The following is a 21,870-nucleotide window of genomic DNA, read 5'->3' on the forward strand; positions in this document are numbered from 1 at the left end:
TTCGCTATTAAGCCTGATACCTTCTAGGTAAAAGAAAACTTAACAAAAAATTGAAAAAGAAATAAACAAACAATTTCAATGTTGATTTGAATGACTTATTTTTTATACGGATTATTAGTAACGTTTATTTTCATTTCCGTACGATTTTTCATATTTTGGGGAGCGCTGGTCGCAATCACTGGCAGAACTTGGACTAAGTGAAGGTTTTATCGGTGTCGATGATTTGATATCATCATCATCTAAATCCCAGTTTTCTTCTTCAGAGTCCGAGCAACGAGGCTGAGGTTTTATAGGAGACAACGATGAGCGCGTTAGAGCTGCTTTAGACGAATAGGGCACCTTGAGACCGCAATGTCGGCGTGGCGGTAGTGGAGCACGATATGGTGACGGTTTTGGACGAAACATATATGGTTGCGGCAATTGTGTGGGCTTATCCATTGCCATTTGCGGCGAATCCACATAGCAACTTATAAATGGTGCAGACGGTTGGAATGTTGTAGGTGATGCAACGAAATTTGACGCTGGCGAAGTATATGAACGCATTTGTTGTTGTACTGTTACGGAGTGTGGATCTACCGGTTGTATAAAACTGTATGTAGCATTTACAACGGAAGCGCAGCCGTACGATCGACCCGCGTAACTGCTCATATTTTTCTTTTCAGATATGACACCGTTAACGTCAACGAACAGGCCGAGATTTTCCAAAATTTCCAATAACTCGCCGGCGCAATAAAGTTTAAATATATCAAAAACAGCATATGGATCATCCAAGCGAATTTTTTGAAAATTATTGATAGCACGTACCAATATCGAAATGGTTTGATTTATTTGTATTTTCATTGTAGACATGAGGGACTGATACCATGGTGACCGCTGCAAACACCCGTATAGCAGCATATTGGGTGTTGACTGTGTTGATTCTTGTGTTCGTTGATTTTGAAATTTTTCCGCATTGTAAATGCTAGTCGAGCGACGAGGATCGCTTTGAACCACTTTGCTGATGCCACAAAGAGTCGTGGAGCAGGGCGCAGTACTGTTTTCCTGCGAAATATTTCAAATGAATTTGATGTATAATCGCCCCTATTCCCGTTGTCGTTATCGTTTTAAAACGACTTAAGAACGCCTATTTGGCATTCCTGTTGGCGTTAACGACATTTATCGAAAATAAATTGAGATTCCCCAATTTGAAACGACTATAGAAACGACATAGAAACAGTCGTTTTTTGTCGTTGCTATAATTGTGAGCGACATAAAAACGACGCGGTTATTTGAAGGAATATTTGAAGTGAAGATGAAAATTCCAAATCGGAAACAGTTTGAAATTTTAATTTCTGAAATGGAAAAATACCAAAGACTTTAGAAAAGGGATAGATCCTTTAAATTTCGATTTTTTGGGAGGGATATTTTTTTCTCAAAAAAAAAAAAATAAATAAATCCATTCCACCGCCATCTCTCGTCGGAAATTGTTGGCATTAATAAAATTGCATTTTTATATCTAAGAATATATTTAAGATATGAAAGATCTTAAAATTCAAAACGAAGAAAAAATAGTACTCCAACAAGAGGAGGAGTTAATAAACAGATACCCATGTCTTCTTTGGCTGGACCACTAGTTAGAGTAGTCGGATTAGCCAGAAGCAAGGAGCATGAGACGCTGGAAGTATAACATATTTTAGAAAAAAGTTTGGAGGACGCAGATGTCACCACTACTTATTTTAAAAAATCAAATAAAGATGGAAGACTAACATTGTTGTACTTAAGTACAATAATTACAGTGATAACGTTGTTTAGAGTCAATATAGAATAGCATAAAATCCATTAAGGACTGCTTTAAAAATGTGTCTCGTTGCATAAGAAAGAAATTTTTATATGGGAAAAGAGCTCCTTAAAGTATACTATATAAAATATGTAGACAAATTTCGATAACTTTTCTTAGGCGTTACGATATACTTCAAGAATACCAATTTAGGAACGAAACGACGACAAGAACGACAACGACTTAGAAACGACTATTAAAACGACAACGACAACGGGAATAGGGCCGAATATATATATATGTTGAGAAATAATGTGTTTACATTATCTAAGCCTCACCTTCTTCAAGTACTTCAACAATCTAGGATCAGTGGTATTAGAACGCAACAACAAATCTAAATTATGTGGTTTGTTTATGGAAACGTTGGTTAGATCCATTTCTTTGACCTGCAAAGAAATCAATTAATGCTAAATATACTTTAATAATACCTACTCCTACCAAATATACCATCCCTGCACATTGACCATCAATCTCCAGAGCTGGTTTATAATTACTAATCAAGGAATTCGCTTTTATTGGACTCATAATTTCATTAGATATGGGTGACAATGGTGTATTCGTAATTGTTACAAGTTTGTCTGCATCATTCGAACTGTTTCTACGGCTATCTTCATCGCATGGTTTCGCGTCGAACTGAATTCGCCGTTTTGCTGGAATTTTTGATCCTTTAAATGTACCCATATAACAAATGTTCAATAAATTTTTTTTTTGGTTTAAAATACAAATATATAACATCATACCTTCACAATACGAATTAAGCGATATATTGGTTTCTAGATCATTATCACTGGTATCTAAATGGTTAGTCAGCTCTTGAACATTTGCATTCATAGAATCATCTGATACTAAACCACTGTCCTGGAACTTCTTAGATTCAATTATATTTGATGTTTGATTGATTAGCAAAGACTCCGACGAAGGTGATTTGTTTTCCGAAACTTTAGAGGGAAGATCGGCGACAGATACTTCGGAAGGAGGTGCACCCGCTATATCTAAGCCATCTGAAATGTGTTATAAAGTTTAGTGAGTTGTTCGATTAATTCTTGTAAATAATTTACTGGATTTCTCTTTGACTGCATTACCTTTATCATCCACCAAATTCATTACTTTAATATTACGTTTCCTTCCTTTTTTCTGTAGCGGCATTGGTTCAGGTTTCTTAGATTCAGCTGCATCGGCAATAGTTTCCACTTTGTTCACATTGGACGAATTAAGGTCAAGACTGGTCGTACTATCAGCATCCACATTAAGTTCCTTTTTCTTTAATGGAGTTGGCAATTTTCTAATCAAAACTGTCGGTTGCAGAATTGAGTGTAACGGTGACGCTAAAAGACGTGTTCAATGACTTACTACACATACACTTCAAATTGTTAAAGAGTAATTCAGATGGATTCTGAGTATCTAATCTAAGTATTTACACACACTAAAGAGTTTACACAAGCGAATTGGGATCTATCCTTCTAAGCAAAATACCACAAATAAAGAATTATCAGTTGTAACTCGATGAGCGATTGTTACCAAGTTGAAGAGTGATTTTGCGACTCCGAAGCTTATATTTTTTATATAATATATTTTTTTAAAGACAACTGAACAGAAACCGGCGATGTCTCAAAGAGAATGCGGAAGAACAATAGGAAATGTCATTCAAAATCCACAATAAGTCTCATTAATAAAAGATTGTTAGCAACAATGCTAAGAGGACAATGGCCGCAAACGCTAAAATTTGCCGAAATTTGGGCTTCTTTTAATGCACTAAAAATGTGTGTAAATACTTTAGACTACTGCTAGCCATCAGTTCACTTAAAAGTTCGTTTTGTAACTTTTGAGTATGAGTATAACATTCTGATTTTATATTCGCATAAAGCACAAACTATAAATTCTGCCACTATAAATATGTCAAACTAGCGTGTATGCGCAGAAAAATCTTTATAAAAGAATGCTTGGGAAAAATGGCTTATAAAAAAGGACAGAAATTTTGGAAACATATTTCTCAGTACTTTTACTACCAAACTATGTTTTATAAAAAATAGTATATATTGAACCGCCTAACTAACTCTATTTCCACCCTTAATTGTCTGTGACCAAGATCAATCTTATTCCATCGAAATTAATATTTTCATCAACAGTATAGTGTTCAAATTTACTTTGGAGAATTTTACTAGTTGTTGTGACGGCTTCTTCAGTACCAGCTGTTTTCACAACGTTCTTATTATTACTCATATTGTCCAATATCCTGTTTTCTTTTCTACTCAATTCGGCAATGATCTCAGTTAACTCCGTGCGTACTTCTTGTAGAGCAGCTCGCGCTTGAGGTACTTTGACATTACGAATTTTGGAAAAACAGTCCTCAATAGCATCCAAACTGCGTTCTTCAATATTTGATACGTTTTTATTCTAAAAAAAAAAAAGTTTTACCTTAAAAACTAGGTTTGAATTAATTTAAAGTCTAGGTTTAAATTATGTAAAATCTAGGCTTACATTAAATTTGCTAGAGTTATTTATGTATTACCTCATAAATAATATGTAGACTTTCGTCAATTACCAATGGTTTCTCATCGTCATCATCATCAATTGAGTCCAATTTTTGAAATTCCTCTGCTATAACTCTCATCGGCTGCACTTCTTCGGGAGTGAATTCAGGCGCTACTGAATCAACCTGAATTTCTTTTTCTACCAAAGCTAAAAGCAACTGTATTTGGTCTTTACTGAGTTTTATTTCAAGCAATTTCCTTAGTGGTATATTCAACAATTGTTGGATGTTTTTAATTTTGATTTCAGACAGTTTTTCCAACTGTTGATCGTCTAGAAAGTGCAAAACATTTCGAAGTTCGCATGCGAGTGACTTTGATTTAGTTTTCAATGGTATTTTCATTTCCGGTGATAAATTATTCAAATCCATTGCTATGTTTGCATTATCTTGAGAACAATTTTTCATATCCACTATCACTGTAAGATGAAGTTTCAAATATTGAAACATTTAAATATTTTATGACAAATTATTTGTTTAGAATATATAGTAAAAACTTTAATTTGCATTTTGCAATTAGAAATTAATTGTATATTACAAAAAACGTTTTTTATTTGGTTTTCATTCCGCATTATAAGAATTAAAATTATCATTTTGTTTTCCCCAAACCAATAATAAATGAATTCTAATTTTTCTACGTTTGGTTCAATCGTTAATAGAACCCTTGGCTTGATGAAATCCGTGTTAATTCCGGTATCACAGAACCGGCTGTCTAGGGAATTTATATTTTAATTATGTTCAACAGTTCTCAAAAAGAATAGCCATGAATGTGTTTATGGTATGATGGTGCATTTTTTTTTTAATATTCAAATGCATAATAAACGCCGCCACACATAACATATGCATACATATATGTATATGTATGAAGAAGTGTAATTTTGAGAATTTCCTTTTTTGTAGCTAAATATTTAGATGAGGACGTTACAATTAGCCTAATTGGGTTTAATCGCCGAAATTAATTAAATATGCGTATTTTCTTCTACTTCGCTGACGTCCGAATGCATTTCCTTACTTTGATTGATCTTTAAACCATAATTATTGTTAAAACATTTTTTATACATTTGGTAATGAGATGTTTGTATTTATTCAAAAAAAAAATGCCCATAAAATGCTTGCCTTCTTTGTTCTCTGTACTCTCACATAAAACTCCGATTGATACGCCCGTAGGACTGAATAATGCAGACGTAGTTGATATTTTTCTTGAGTGGGACGTCGCCACACATTCGGGTGTATTTAAAGATATTCCACCACTTTGCTCCACAGACATCGTTACAATTACGCCTCTGCTACGTTGCATTTGCCTTTTTGGAACGACTCGAGTGGGACGCTTTTTGCATATTTGCGCAGGTTTCCGTGCCCGCAATTTTTCCACTATCTTGCCATCTGATGAACGAGCTGGCATTTTGCAAGTTTTAACTTTTTAAATATATTTAATAAAATCCTGGCAATTAATTGTCCGCAAATTTTGGAGTGACGCCAATTTTTCTCAAGAAGTAACGGTGCTTTTGCGAAAATTATATAGCGATTTAAAAATTAAATCGATATTACCAACAGGATTAGCAATCGAAACTTAACAATCTTCATCCAAGGTCCAACAGAATATGTAAATATATTCGGTTTATAAATTTACACTATCTAAATGTTAATTTCATATTTTTTATCAACATTTATTATATTTAATAGCTGAAAACGTTGACTCTGTTTATTTTAATTGTATTCCGATAATCAAAATACAACTCTAACATTGAAAATCGAATTAAATCAGAACAATCAAGGCGGTCGCAATGTTTATCAACTTTTAATAAATCGTTTTCGTCATCAGGCGCAAAGAGATGTACCTTTATGCAAAGTGGAAAAATATACATTTATTGTTTAGTCAAATTAAATATATTAATATTGTTAAAAAAATATTAAAAATAATCAAATTAATATTAGGTTTTGATTCCCAGTTTGAATTCAGAAAAAGAAAACACAAAAACATAAAACTATATCCAAGACATACACCCTTTATTTATATTACATCTTTCTTGCGTATACATTACGCTGTCATAAGTGGCGCCAAAAACTGCTTCGCGTGCATGCAATAGCAGAAAGTAATAAACTTCAAATTATTTGCATTAGTTCGTCAACATCAGATACAATTTTGTTAAAAAGATATTGTAAATAAAAGAAATGGCGGTAATTAATTGTAATATAAATATTATCCGTAATAATATATGAATTTTATAGGATCAAGTGAGTTCTCCACCTCCAGCAACGCCTAGTGATGTAGACGACCGACGTGAATTGCGAGCTGCAATGACTTCACCAGTTGGTGATTTTGAGCCATTCGAAAATGAAGATGAAATCCTTGGAGATCAAACTATACGAGACGAAGAGGAAGAAGATGGTGAGGAGTTGTTTGGGGATAATATGGAGAACGACTACCGGCCTATGCCAGAGTTGGACCACTATGATCCCGCAATGTTGGACGATGATGAGGATTTCTCAGAGTTGTCACAAGGCGAGCGGCACGCAGCTGAATCTGAAATGCGAAAACGTGACCGTGCCTTAGGTATACATCGCGATGATCGCGATCTGGGTTTTGACCAAAGTGACGATGACGACGATGTCGGTCCACGTGCAAAACGCCGAGCTGCGGAAAAAGCGGCAGAAGGTGAAATGGAAGATGCAGAAATGATAGAATCTATAGAAAATTTAGAAGATACAAAGGGTCATTCGACAAAAGAGTGGGTCAGTATGCTTGGACCACGCACAGAAATTGCCAATCGTTTTCAGTCATTTTTGCGCACATTTGTGGACGAGCGTGGTACATACACATACAGGGATCGCATTCGTCGTATGTGTGAGCAGAATAAATCGTCATTTGTGGTGTCATATACAGATTTGGCAAACAAGGAACACGTATTGGCATATTTCTTACCTGAAGCTCCTTTTCAAATGTTGGAAATCTTCGATAAAGTCGCAAAAGAAATGGTTTTGTCTATATTTCCAACGTACGAACGAGTTACAACAGAAATTCATGTTCGTATATCAGAACTGCCACTTATAGAAGAGTTACGTACCTTCCGCAAACTACATTTAAACCAGCTCGTGCGTACTTTGGGTGTAGTTACTGCAACAACTGGCGTACTGCCTCAGCTTTCAGTTATTAAATATGACTGTGTAAAATGTGGTTACGTTTTGGGGCCCTTTGTTCAATCACAGAATTCCGAAGTAAAACCGGGTTCCTGCCCAGAGTGTCAAAGTGCTGGTCCATTTTCTGTAAGTTACTGGGGGAAATTATTTATAATACTAAAACACAAGTAATTTTTTATCTGTACATTAATTATTCTATCTTTCTTCAGATAAATATGGAGCAAACGCTTTATCGCAATTACCAGAAGATTACATTGCAAGAATCACCTGGTCGTATTCCCGCTGGGCGGATCCCAAGAAGCAAAGACGTTATACTTTTGGCAGATCTATGCGATTTGTGTAAGCCAGGCGATGAACTGGAGGTGACTGGTATTTACACCAACAATTATGATGGCTCTCTAAATACAGAGCAAGGGTTCCCAGTTTTCGCTACTGTAATTATAGCAAATCACATTGTGGTGAAGGACAGTAAGCAAGTCGTACAGTCGCTAACAGATGAGGATATAGCTACCATCCAGAAGTTAAGCAAAGATCCAAGGATCGCGGAAAGAATAATTGCGTCAATGGCTCCTTCTATATATGGACATGAATATATAAAACGTGCGCTTGCCTTGGCATTATTCGGTGGAGAGTCTAAGAACCCAGGTGATAAACATAAAGTTAGAGGTGACATAAATTTGCTCATATGCGGAGATCCCGGCACAGCAAAATCGCAGTTTTTGAAATACACCGAAAAGATAGCACCACGCGCGGTTTTCACAACTGGACAGGGTGCTAGTGCTGTGGGTTTGACAGCTTATGTTCGTCGAAATCCGATATCACGTGAGTGGACTTTGGAAGCAGGCGCTTTAGTGTTAGCCGATCAAGGAGTATGTCTAATTGATGAGTTTGACAAAATGAATGACCAAGATCGAACATCCATTCACGAAGCCATGGAACAACAGTCAATCTCAATATCAAAAGCTGGTATTGTAACCTCTTTACAAGCTCGCTGCACAGTTATTGCTGCTTCCAATCCAATTGGCGGACGCTATGATCCGTCGATGACCTTTTCTGAAAATGTCAACCTATCGGAACCAATTCTGTCGCGTTTCGACGTACTTTGTGTAGTTAAAGACGAATTCGATCCCATGCAAGATCAGCATCTGGCTAAGTTCGTGGTAAATTCACACATCAAACACCACCCCTCAAGCGAGGAGTATGTAGAAGAAACGCAGACAACAGGAGTTACTGAAATACCTCAGGATCTTTTACGGCAGTACATTATTTATGCCAAGGAAAATGTGCGCCCTAAACTCACGGTTAGTAAACCAATTACAATACAAATTCAAATATGTTTGTTACGGTTTTTCTTTCTATTTAGAACATTGATGAAGACAAAATAGCCAAGATGTATGCACAACTACGCCAGGAGTCCTTTGCCACCGGTTCGTTGCCAATAACCGTAAGGCATATTGAAAGCGTTATCCGCATGTCCGAAGCGCACGCACGCATGCATTTGCGTGAGAATGTTACTGAGGCTGATGTCAGCATGTCTATACGCATGATGTTGGAGAGCTTCATTGAAGCGCAAAAGTTCAGTGTAATGAAGAAAATGCGCACAGCATTCCAGAAGTATCTCTCCTTCCAGAAGGATCACTCAGAATTGCTATTCTTCATTCTACGACAACTAACGCTCGACCAGCTAGCGTACATACGTTGTAAAGAGGGTCCTACAGCAACGCATGTGGAAATAATGGAACGCGATCTCATCGAGCGTGCAAAACAATTAGACATTTTTAATTTAAAACCGTTCTACGATTCGGAAATTTTCAAACAAAATGGATTTTCCTACGACCCCAAACGGCGTACAATTCTGCAGATCGTCACAGAAGCTGCGGTGTAATCATTCCCATTTAAATAATTTTGTTATACGTTTTAAGACATATGTGTTTGTTTTGTTTCATCGTACCATGTTCGGCACTTTTATATTCATCATTATTTTATTACATAGTAAGATAACATGTATCCCGCGATAAATTGTCGCGCTTAAAGTACAATTACCAATAAAGTTATATCTTTTACAAGGAAACTGTGGTAAAACCTTTATTAAATTACAAAACAGATTTTTACTTAGAAATAATGTTCAACTTGAAATAATGTCTGCCTAATCCTCAATACCCATTTCTTTATCAAAATCCTCTTCGGAAATTTTATTTTTCTTCAGTTTCTTGAATAACCGTATATCGTTTGCTAGTTCATCTAACTCTTCTTGTGTATATTGCGGTTTTCTTTTCTTTGCTTTATCACCCACAGCTCCACTTTCGAGTTTTCGCTGTTTCTTCGCTTTTCTAAGTTCTTTTTTAGTTTTCGTATCCATTTTCGCCTTTTTGGTTTGCTCCCAAGATTCCGTGCGTTTCTTGAATTTTTTCTTCCCTGGCCATACGCCACTTTCTTCATAGACCTTGAGTTTTTCTTGTCGTATTTTTTCCTTTTGTGGATTTTTATAGCTCAATTTTGTTATATCTACATCACATTTAGGTCCAATAAAATTCGTATTTTCACAATTCTTCAACTCTGGCATGCGCGGCATTTGAAGCAAGCCATATGCTGTGGCAACTCTTCCCAAGTCCAAATCTTTTAGACGCAAAATCGCATTACACTCATGCTTTGTGTATGCCTGAACGTGTGATACGAAGGCACGGGTTCCTTTATCGAAAATATCCTTATCCTTTAACTGACAAAACACACACAGGATATAACAACACATTTCAGAAAATTATTAGAATAAAACTCACTTGTAGTTTATGAAACTTCTCTAGAGTTGGCTCCAGTTCATCGGCATTGTGATTGACATCCTGCAGCTCATTAAGTTCAACTTTTTGATTTATCTTTAGAAAAGTAATGTAAGCATCCTCGGTGGGTAGGAGATACACTAGCGCATTTCCTTCATTGCCCTGCCGTGCGGTACGTCCCACACGATGTACGAAACTACTTGCACTTGCTGGCGGATCCCATTGTACCACCCAATCGATTTCAGGCACATCTAGACCACGTGCTAATACATCGGTAGAGAGTAACACCGCGTCCGCCACCTGTCTGAATTTTTCCACTGTATTTTTACGTTTATTTTTCATTTTGCCATGAATTCCCAGTATGCAACGTTTTGGTAGAAAATGTGTAATGACTGTTAACCAATATTCTACACATGCGCAAGTGGGAAAGAAAACCATAACCTTTCCACGAGAAGTAAGCGGCGAACGTAAGAAATGTAGAAGAGCTAAAAATTTTTCCTCAGGTTGCACGACTTTGTAAAAATTCTGCAACCTCACTGGTGTACTAATAGTGGATTTTTCCTTAACCGAAACTCGAACAGGATTCCTAAGACCGGCGCGTATAAGATCTGTTAGCTCTTGTGTTTGAGTAGCGGAGAATAGACCAGTACGTCGTTGTCTAGGCAAGTAACTAAGAATGTTGTTGATGGTTGCTTTGAAACCCAGATCAAGTAATCGGTCAGCTTCATCCAGCACAAGCAGCTCCTGTATTACAAAATTTTTTATTAAAAAATTTAAATATTATTTCTTAAATCTTTTATATATGTTACTTACCAAACTTTTTACTCTGCCCGCAAGGTTTAGATCACCCTTTCTCTCGAATAAATCCTCCAATCGACCTGGGGTACATACCAAAATACAAGGACTGTCTTTTTTAATCGCCGAAATGTCTTCTTCTATGCTGCTACCACCCACGACTAACTTCTGACGTAAAAAATTCAACTCTTTTCTTTCCAAAAATGTGTCCAAAACTTCCGATATTTGGAAGGCAAGTTCGCGTGTTGGTGATATAATTAACGCACCAATTTCTTTGGACGTCCAGGGCGACTCAGTGTGACGATGTTGTAACATCTCTAACATAGGCACCAAAAAAGCTAATGTTTTACCGGATCCTGTTACTGCCTCGACACTGACATCTTTTCGTTGAAGTAGTAATGGTATTGTAGCACTCTTAAAATATTTAAAATTAGAAATGGTAGGCAAACCTTGATTAAATATATCTTACTTGGACCGGGGTAGTCTTCTCAAAACCTAAACTTTCAATCACTTCGAGAATTGGTGAGGAAAGAGATATTTTTTCTAGGTCGGTCCATTGTCTACGAGCCATTTAAACTGATTTTTCCACTTCTAATTCAATTGTTTTCAAAATAAATACTTGGTTTCTGCTATTTGGTAGGATAATTGGATTTTCTGTTTTGTTTTGATTTCAACACCACGTGCTCAAGAGTTGCCAAGTATATCTTTCGATATTTCTCTTCATGAAAGAATAAAATAGTAAGATTTATGGAACTCTACTAATAGGAATAGTGTACAAAACGTAACGAGTAGCGTGTACTATAAAATAAATACACTTCTGCGAAATTTTTAAATTTTATTAGTCCATAATCCATTTTGGAATATAATTTGTATTGAAATATTCACTAGTTTCACTCTGTAAGCATAAGTATTTTTCATTTGTATCACCTTATTATTGGAATGCACTTGTCAAAGTACACTTCTTGTACATTTCGTCTGTGTTGAATTTCTTGACGTCAAAGGCAAAAATGGCGTTGATGGGTGCGCACGGTTGTTAATTCTTGTCGGGTATTACTTTTTAATAAATCTGGGCTAATAATTAAATATTGATAATAAAATAGTGAATACAAAACATTTTGCCCATAGCCGCGTCAAGAAATAAGAGTTTAATTAAAGTTATAATTCGTGTTTTTAAATTATAATACAAGTTACATCAAAACTCTAACCGAGGCGTAGTGGGAGAAAATTCCGATTCAGTTTTTCTGTGTATACGTGAATGGGGAAAAAATTTGCAACACCCTGAGAAGATTCAATAATATATGAACACAATATATATGTTAATTGAGTTCATTATTATCTTATTAAAATATAAGTGCCAATTGTTTAACCAATATCTATATATGTGTTGTGTTTTGATTTAAAAATACATTTACTTCGTGTTTGGTTTTGTTACACCTACAAATATTCATATTTACTGAATAAATACCGAAACTGAGTAACCGATCCCCATGCGGAAACACCCTTTACCAACAATTCGCAATTGTGTTTTTGTGTGTGTATTTGCTTTGGACAGGCACAAGGACGAAAGGGATACATACCCATACAAATAATAAGCGATGCCTACATAAGCACTCCATTGTTGATAGAAAACACGAATTGTAAGTTAAACATTTGTTCGGAAAATCACCATACCCCACTGTCTTCAAGTTTAACCAATTGGATGCAGGGGACACAATAACACAATCCGTAAGTAAAATTTAGTTGGGGCAGACTCAGTAATATGACCTCGCTATGTTCATTCATGAACACATACAAATGCACTCTATACGGTTATCCGTATTTACCACACATTTCTGACCTCACCACGGCTGTTAAAAATTTAGTGGATGGACTTCATTGATGTGTTTATCAATAGATTCGTATAAACAGTTATGTTTTAAACATAAAATTATTTTAAATATATGCTTATATTTATACTGATAGCGGTGTTATTTATGGTAATATAATATAAATCGGTAATTTAGTTATTCTAAACTCAAAGTAGATATATAAGGGAATAAGAATAATATTCCCCAATAAATTAAAAGAAGAAATCATTGACGGCGTTAGGGTGTTAACTTGTTAATACATATTGTTAATGATAGAATCATTCGAAGTAATTACAAACCTTAAACTGCAGAGTTTAAATGTGCATATTTTTCCATCATATTTGGGGCAAACGTAATTTGGATACTGCATGCTATCTTATCTCTCCCGTTTATGTATATAATGTCTACGGTTTCGGTATTGCCTGGCTATATGTACTTATATGCATGTACATATTAACGATATCTAAGTAAATATACATATAGATATACATTCATATACAATTATTACATTTTCAAGTATATTAAATAAGAAGAAAATTATTATTAAATTAGATATGGTTTTCTAATAGTTAATGTTCTACTCAAAAATTTATTTATTTTATCGCTCACTTTGCAAATTGTTTAATCTAGTAATAAGTAAAATAAAACATAATCTCAATATATGCATATGTATGCGTAAAGTAGTATATTAAAATTTAATAAAAGCCACTGACACTTGGGAAGACTTTTTTCAATTGCAAACGAACTATTATCTACTACATACAATATTTAAATTAGGAGATAAGAACATTTATTCAGAGAGATGTTGGTATTTTATCAGAAAGAGAAACTTGCAACGGTTTGCCGCTCGATTTTCATGTTAAAAATATAAGTACGGATAAAAGTAAACAAGAAACAGAGCAACAACAAAAATGATAATCAAGCTACAGGTAATGATGTCACCCATTGATATTTTATTCTTCTTTGACACATATTTCACAGTTTGTTTTGCTTTAAGAGCTTTGAAAATGTTATAACGTGAACATCTTTTGAAGTTCTAAAGCAGTTTTATACTTTCTTTGCACAATTAATTTCTGATGTTAATAGCGATTTAAAAAAAGCTTACTTTTGTAAACTTTGAATAAATTTTTATATTGGAGAGGTTTGAAAAGAAAAATGATCGAGCAACATTAGTTAAACCAGAATTATGTTATATACATATTTGAAAAAAAAAAATAATTATTTATTACGATGAGTATTATGAGTCACTTTGAAAGAGTTCATTGGTTTATTATTGTGTCGGCATAGCACTCATATACGGGTATAAGAAAATAAGAATACGTAAGAATAAAAGTTATATAATTGCTTGTGAGGCTTAACGCAAACAGCAAAAATTCACAAGTTTTTAGTTATTTTAATACTGATGACATACTAAATTAATTTTTAAAGACAAGAGATAAAAGAGAAACAAATGACTAACAAAAATTAATTTGAGGATATGAAGTTGCACCCCAAAATTGCGGAAGAATTTTCTAAAAGAGATTGTATTTGGGATGTATTTTTTATAAATTTGAGTACACTCAAGGAGGAGGTCAGTGTTATACTGTTCCTCCATATATCAGTCCAGCGTTTCAAAGGCATTCAAAGTTTGGAAAATATTCAGGATGATATTTCTATAACCAGTGCCCCTAATAAGAGACCAGTTGCTTAAATTTTTCCCAGTCCCAAATTGAAATAGAAATTCATCATATTTGACGCTTGACTAGGCTAACTAACTAAAAGCTGAAGTATCTTGCGTTCTAGACGAATTAACTTTCACTTAAATGTAAAGCGAGTGTATACATTTAAAATATTTACAGAAACTAATCAAAAACCCCAGGCACTTTAATTTTTCAAACTTTTTCAAATTTTTCGACAAAGCAGTTTTACTTTTATCGACGAAGTCTATGATTGCATTCAAATTTTAGGTCGAAAATCCTTTCTCTATCGATATCGAATTCGCTACGGAATGAATGATTTGACCCAATATTTAATTTGAGACGTTAAACTTAATTATTGATCCTTTGGCAAAGGGGTTAATGTTTACTATAACGACTATGCCATTATAAAACCTGCTACTATTATATAAAATGATTTACATTTGTAATTATGAATGTTTTACAGCTGTCGATAACGTTAGCTAAATTATGGCACTTGTCAAAAGCTGTATGCAGTTAAAATTTTAAATAGTACTTGTAGGCTCTTGTATATGTACGTGCCTAGAATACGATTAAATCAATAAGTAAAGTGATTGCAGCACTTCAAGCAAGGCTAAAATGATGCTGGAGAAGTGGCCAATTGACTAAACTGTGTCACCACTGGTTTATTGCCCCAGTGTCATGACGTGCGATATACAAATTGTATTTGTGTGGTGGGTATTTATGAAAATATGTATCTTCAAGTGCAAATTTCTCCTTAACACGCCTAAAGTGACAAATTGACCAATGCTTTAGTGAATTTATTATTACTAAACAATGCCAACCGGGTTTGTAAAAGACTAAGTATATGTGATAAATATGACTTTCATTAACAGTATGATTATAAATGTGGGTGTTTTTAATATAATATATATATCTAAACGCTATACACAAAAACATATGCATATGTGTGCATATATCTCTAACACTGCACAGTTATTTAATATACTTGGTTCTTATCAGGTTTGAAATTGTCTTTACTGTGACCGATGAGCAATCAGAATTTTGTTAAATGGGTATTTACATTTGCTTATAATTGCAATAATAATAAGTGCAAGCCAATTTATCGTACTTTTATTAGTGCTGCCAACTTGGAATGTCCAAGTTTACTTTATTTTACTTTAAAATTATTATTATTTAAAAAAATAACAAGAACAATTAATTAATCCAAAATTAGTGGTTGCTAAATATGTTCAACAACAACCAGTAACACTCACGCCCAACTACCAATTAACGGTCAACTGTTGTTTGAGCAATTCCAGCATTTGGGGAGTAATAATTTGAAATTTTGTTGTGTAGATTCATAAATTGTTTTTGTTCTTTGTTCTCTTTATTTACAAAAGACACGTGATAGTGTGTCCACAGACGTCATATAATCAAAATATCTGGAATAATAAACGTGACGCCTTCAATTGAAATATTCACTAAAAAGAAGTGAGCATTTTGGAAATCCGCTACAATGCCACAATTTGCGACGCTCCGTTTTAGTTAAGTGATCCCAGAAGTGCACATGTAAATTGTATATGCATATCATGTGCATCAATGTGCAACACCAGCCAGCATTTGCAATGAAATAAGCGACTAAACAAAAATGCCGCTGGCTATGTAAACGCAGGAACATACGGTATGTAAGAATGCACGCAGCTACGCACGTTAGGATACACACAGCGTTGCCACTGGGTCAGTTTTGTTAATATAATATCTACAAAAAAACTAATAATCTCCAGTACTTGTAGTCCTTAAAATAGTAAGTTGCATTTAGTTTTGTTTTAGTAGAGACAAAAACAAAATCAGTGTCAGGCGTTTCAAGTGTTGTACCCTAATGTGGCAACTCTATTGAAAAGTGATAATAGTAGGAACAACAATTGTGTTGTTGTTGTAGGTTGTTCTACTGATAATGCCCGGGGTGTACATGTCTAAGTAGCATTGAGGGATCTGTCAGCCCTTCTCGTTGAGCAATCATTTAAACTCAACAAATTAGTACTCTTGTGCTCTTGTTTGTCTATGAATTGTATGCTTATTAGATTGGATTGGGTCTATTACAGCTCAAGATTTGTGCATGTAATATTTATATTAATAGCAGTGCCATTTGACATATTTAAATGCAAATCCCAGATGTATTTCTAATAGCAAAAGCCGTATTGACTTTCTGCTATTTCCTTCTATATTTCAGTATTCACCAGCAAGTTACAATATTTTACAGTTAATACTTTTTAACCCAAAATCTCAAAATCATAGTAAAATCAATAAATAATAACAATCTATTTGCTTTTGACTGCATTTATGAACAAAGCGACCCAACCTAATGCACGAGTGAACGAAAGTCTCATATGTTTGATAAAGAACTGTCCAACCTGTCATCCGACTGTTCCATTAGTCAGACAGGCACAGTGAACATGTACCTTTGAATGCAGTGACAAACGATACTAATTGATTTTGCTTTTGCTACAACCGACCAATTGCAATCGTAATGGATTCATGCGGTCGGCTACAGTTAATAAAAACGAGTGCACTTTATTTGTCTATTATAATGACTTGTAGTCGGCAAAATGATGATGATGACCTTAAATTATATGCGGACATTTTCACTTTCTTGCTGTTTTTGATTTTTAAAATTAATAAAAAAAATATTTTTTTTTGTTAAAAATTTTCTAAACTTTATTTAAACGTTATATTTACTAAAACCCCATTGAAGTACGTTTCTCTCAGCTTTGCACAATGAAACAAGTAATTTACAACAATTTGCAGCATTAAAGGCAATTCGTTAACATTAATTAACAATATGAAAATAGTCATTTGAATGCATATCTTTATTGATTTGCACTGTCAACTATTATATGCGAGCTGCACATTTCTTGAATATAATTTCTGTGACACAAATCAAGGATGTCACTTGTCAACACCATGTAAGTGTCAAACATATACACGTACATAGTACATACATACTTACAAATACTCCTGTACATCGCTGCCTGTCTGTATAATCGTCGGTATTCAATGAAGTCGCCAGCTCCGATTAGTCAACGCTCTAAATTATACTCATATATGGACTTGTCTGTGTGTTTGCACAATGTTCCATTTTTTTTGTTGACTTATTAAGTTTATTAAGCAAATACTTACATACGTACATACATATTCGTATGTAAGTCCATAGCGGAAGCATCTTGCGACCCACTCGATGGGTTCAAATGTTATCGACCAACTATAGTGCGAAGCAATAAATTTAGTGGCGCGCACTCAATATTGAGTAATGAACTCAACACTAATCAACTGTTGGTATTTATGTTTGCTTGAATTTATGGTAACACATCAATTTCGTTGAATTCATATTAGACTAGAGTTTTGAAAATTTTCAGTTGAAGGTGTGTTCCATATTATTATGAACATTCATAAATTTCGAAAAATAACATTGAAAGTGGTTCTTCCCGGGGAAAATATTTTCTTTTTAATCTGTACAAGCGATAAATAAAAACCCATAGAAATATTCGTATTTACTGTATGTGTGTGTGTGTGTATGAGCTTAACTGCATGCAGGAACTTTATTAAATTGTATTATCGATGGGATTTCAAACAATTTGCATCCTTTTTCAAAATCAAAAACTTACAAGGTAAACCTTTATCATAATCTTACACATCATTTCACCAAAAAATTTGCAACTGTCCATTAGAAATGTGTCTCTTGAGATACATCAGCGAAATTTGGAAACGATGAATGTAAAATGGTTTCAACACTCATAAATCATGCCAAGTATATCTCAATGCTACACGATTTTACTTCTTTTCATAATTTTTGTATTTTGTTTTTGTGCGCTTATTTGCCGCCATGGTTTCACTACGTTAACGTTATTGGAAATAAACGAGAACTCCCACATATTTAAGTAGCACTGAAAATGTTGTGGCATAGGCGTACACACATACATATGTACATATACATATATTTATACCGTCTGTTGCATAATAATTGGTAGAGTTTTGTAATAAAATATGTGCATATGTATAGCTGATGTCATTCCTTCAGATGTATGTGTGAGCACGCTTCCGGACCAGTTCATTATTTGTTCAAGTGATTGCTTTGTTGGCCACCTTTCGAAACTGATTTGAAAACCGTTTGTGTTTCATAATTTTCCATTTTCAACTTTGGCGGTTTTTGCTTTCCAAACTGTTTCGAAATTTCTTTTGTTAAAGTTATTAAATATGCATGTATGTATACAGTCCATAATTTTAAACGTCACTTATAAAAACTGAGTGGAGTAATAGCCTTTTCGCACAGCTAAATTAATTTAATACATTAAGATTATAATTGAGAAACCAGTTTATGGCTTTCGCACAGTCGGTTACTCGATTACCGATCAGCTCTTATACATTTTTGTTTTTGCTATTCATAAGAAGTTGATAAGTTTCATCAGCTGATTTCAATTTTAACCACAACCAAATTTCCAACGTGGACAACTACCCTCAGAGCTGATTTGTATTCGATTAAAAATTAGTGTAGTAAAATAAAATTTTTCTTTTGTTCTTCTTCTTCTTCTTGACTGGCGTAGACACCGCTTTCGCGATTATAGCCGAGTCCAAAACAGCGCGCCACGTATCCCTCCTTCTGGCAGTTTGGCGCCAATTGGTTATACCAAGCGAAGCCAGGTCCCTCTCCACCTGGTCCTTCCATCGGAGTGGAGGTCTCCCTCTTCCTCGGCTTCCACCAGCGCGTACTGCATCGAATACTTTCAGAGCTGGAGCACTTTCATCCATTCGAACAACATGACCTAACCAGCGTAGCCGCTTTTTTTTTATTCGCTGGACTATGTCTATGTCGTCGAATAACACATACAGCTCATCGTTCCATCGTCTGCGGTATTCGCCGTTGCCAATGTTTAGAGGATCATAAATCTTCCGCAAAACCTTTCTCTCGAAAACTTCTAGTGCCGTCTCATCGGATGTTGACATCGTCCACGCTTCTGCACCGTAAGGTAGGACGGGAATGATGAGAGTCTTGTAGAGTTTGGTTTTTGTTCGTCGAGAGAGGACTTTACTTTTCAATTGCCTACTTAGTCCATAGTAGCACCTGTTGGCAAGAGTGATTCTGCGTTGGATTTCCAGGCTGACATTGTTATTGCTGTTAATGCTGGTTCCCAGGTAGACGAAACTATCTACAACCTCAAAGTTATGACTGTCAACAGTGACGTGGGAGCCAAGATGCGAATGCGCTGACTGTTTGTTTGATGACAGGAGATATTTCGTCTTGCCCTCGTTCACCACCAGACCCATACGCTTCGCTTCCTTATCCAGTCTGGAAAAAGCAGAACTAACGGCGCGGGTGTTGTTTCCAATGATATCGATATGAATAAAATTTTTCTTTTGTTATTGCATTAAAATTATATAGCCAATTTCTTCAATCCTCCCAAGTTTTATCATAATTATTTACTACATAATTTTAGGTTACACATAACGTCTTTGTTCAACTGCAATTAAAAATTAAATTTATATACGCCTAATTTTATTGAATTTTATAAAGTTGTTTCATTTCGAATTTTTAAGTAGGTGGCAAACCTTTAAAAATAGTTACTTCAGCATATTTAGGCTAATGTCCCACAATTCATTTATCTAAAATTTGAAGTTTTTAAACTGGTGTTCATTTTCCAACTCTAATCTATTTTAAATCTCTTAAGTTTTTACGGTATAGTATAGTCTAGTTTCTGGTGTGTTATCTTATCAATTTTTAACTGGAATTTTCAAATTGGTGGTATGTGTTTTAAACCGTAGTATTAGCACTCGAAATGGTTATTTAATTAGCTCTCTAGATGTTGACGTCACGCAACAAATAGAGACACATACAGGTTTAATGTCAACTACCAAAGGGTACAGAGTTTATATGAGAAAAGAGTTTCTATTGATCAAAAACGTTAATGGAATATTTTTATGTAGACTTATCACTAATATTACAGTTTGAGTTTAATAGATTAATAGTTAAGTTAATTAATTAGTAAGTAGTTAGTAAGGGATCTTTTGTTTGCACTAACCAAACCTTATTTCATATAATCATTCAATCATTCAAATTTGCTTAACATTGGAATTGGAATCTGTTTCTAGGATTAAGATGAAATATTTATTAATTATACTCTCGCAACATGTTGCACATAACGGTTGTTTTTGTCTACCAGAAATAAAATAGTTAGATATGGGGTTAAATGTATGTATATAAATGATCAGCATGACGAGTTGAGTTGAAATCCGGATTTCTGTTCGTCCGTGCAAGCGATAACTTGAGTAAAAATTGAGATATCTTAATGAAACTTGGAACACATATTCCTTAGCATTCTGAGGAGGTTGAGGAGAAATGGACGAAATTGGACCATTGCCACGCCCACAAAATGTCGAAAACCGAAAACATATAAAGTGCCATAACTAAGTCAAAAATAAAGCTATGGAAATAAAATTTGGAATGAAGGATCGCACTATGAAGGGGCATATTTGGATGTATTTTTTTGAGGAAGTGGGCGTGGCCAACTAAACTACTTAAGCCATATCAACCAAACTTTCTCAAGTCGTTTCTTTTAGTTACTACCTTATCCAGTCCAAAGTTTCAGTTTTTGAGTTACTACCTTATACAGTCCAAAGTTTCAGTTTTTTACCGAAAATATAGGTAAGTCTCTCAGATATTTTGAAGAAATTCAGAGGGAATATGTTGGTTTTAATAAAATGCCTCCGTGCCCCAAAAAAGTGAAATCGGGTCATAACTTCACCTAGCTTCCAAATACCTAATATTAGGGTCTCCAACTTTCAATGGACTTTATACCATATACATACATATATATATATATATATATATATATATGACGAATATGTGGGTCAAATTGTGTATTATATTAATAAAATTAAATATGAAATAAATTGTGAGAGTATAAAATGTTCGGTCCAACCGAACTTAGCCCTTTCTTACTTGTTATATGTACAAGTCGTTTTCTATTCTTGCTTTTCTCTCTTGATAAAAAGTTACATTTGAAAGCAATAAAGTTTGAATTCAATATAGAGGATTTTATTCTATGTATACTAATTGGTTGTTCGATTCGCCACTCACCAAGTTTTGACAAATCGAACACAGACACAATAAATTCAGTTCTTGCTACATTTTCATAAAAAACAACTAAAATAAACTTGATAGCAGTTTAAGATAATTCAAAATTTATACCAACGAAGTAAACAATTAAAGTCAGCACATTTTTTAAAGTTGATTACAAAAACAAACTTAAAATAAATGTTTGAA

At 34.5% G+C, this 21,870-nt stretch overlaps 4 protein-coding genes across 9 annotated transcripts in view; 2 read left to right on the forward strand and 2 right to left on the reverse strand.

The window, feature by feature from the left end:
• Su(s)_5 (Protein suppressor of sable) lies at positions 1-5,886 on the reverse strand. 2 transcript variants are annotated; one of them, XM_011186580.3, is made up of 8 exons: positions 5,460-5,886; positions 4,326-4,762; positions 3,961-4,210; positions 2,899-3,141; positions 2,557-2,817; positions 2,255-2,466; positions 2,095-2,202; positions 1-1,041 (listed from the first exon to the last, which is right to left on the reverse strand). In XM_011186580.3, the coding sequence occupies exons 1-8, from the start codon at positions 5,743-5,745 to the stop codon at positions 115-117; spliced, it is 2,724 nt and encodes a 907-aa protein (XP_011184882.1). In that variant the 5' UTR covers positions 5,746-5,886; the 3' UTR covers positions 1-114. The 2 variants fall into 2 exon arrangements, with proteins under 2 accessions (XP_011184882.1, XP_011184881.1); XM_011186579.3 differs by having other exon boundaries at positions 2,255-2,481; positions 5,460-5,882.
• A 475-nt stretch (positions 5,887-6,361) lies between these two features.
• On the forward strand, positions 6,362-9,552 carry LOC105213624 (DNA replication licensing factor Mcm2). Its single transcript, XM_011186581.3, has 4 exons — positions 6,362-6,521; positions 6,573-7,607; positions 7,691-8,782; positions 8,845-9,552. The coding sequence occupies exons 1-4, from the start codon at positions 6,516-6,518 to the stop codon at positions 9,364-9,366; spliced, it is 2,655 nt and encodes an 884-aa protein (XP_011184883.1). The 5' UTR covers positions 6,362-6,515; the 3' UTR covers positions 9,367-9,552.
• Positions 9,551-11,736, reverse strand: LOC105213625 (probable ATP-dependent RNA helicase DDX55 homolog). The gene is made up of 4 exons (XM_011186582.3): positions 11,520-11,736; positions 11,069-11,464; positions 10,259-10,999; positions 9,551-10,197 (listed from the first exon to the last, which is right to left on the reverse strand). The coding sequence occupies exons 1-4, from the start codon at positions 11,619-11,621 to the stop codon at positions 9,628-9,630; spliced, it is 1,809 nt and encodes a 602-aa protein (XP_011184884.1). The 5' UTR covers positions 11,622-11,736; the 3' UTR covers positions 9,551-9,627.
• A 290-nt stretch (positions 11,737-12,026) lies between these two features.
• Farp2_2 (FERM, ARHGEF and pleckstrin domain-containing protein 2) overlaps positions 12,027-21,870 on the forward strand; it is a 55,307-nt gene continuing 45,463 nt past the window's right edge. For 2 of the 5 annotated variants that reach the window (XM_054225443.1, XM_054225444.1), the window contains exon 1: positions 12,036-12,687. The gene's annotated coding sequence lies outside the window, so the exon portion shown is untranslated. Of the gene's footprint in view, positions 12,776-21,870 lie in introns of all 5 variants that reach the window. The other 3 variants (XM_029041285.2, XM_011186583.3, XM_054225445.1) reach the window with 3 other exon arrangements.

This window comes from Zeugodacus cucurbitae, chromosome 2 (assembly GCF_028554725.1).
Source record: "Zeugodacus cucurbitae isolate PBARC_wt_2022May chromosome 2, idZeuCucr1.2, whole genome shotgun sequence".
Taxonomy (NCBI): Eukaryota; Metazoa; Arthropoda; class Insecta; order Diptera; family Tephritidae; genus Zeugodacus; species Zeugodacus cucurbitae.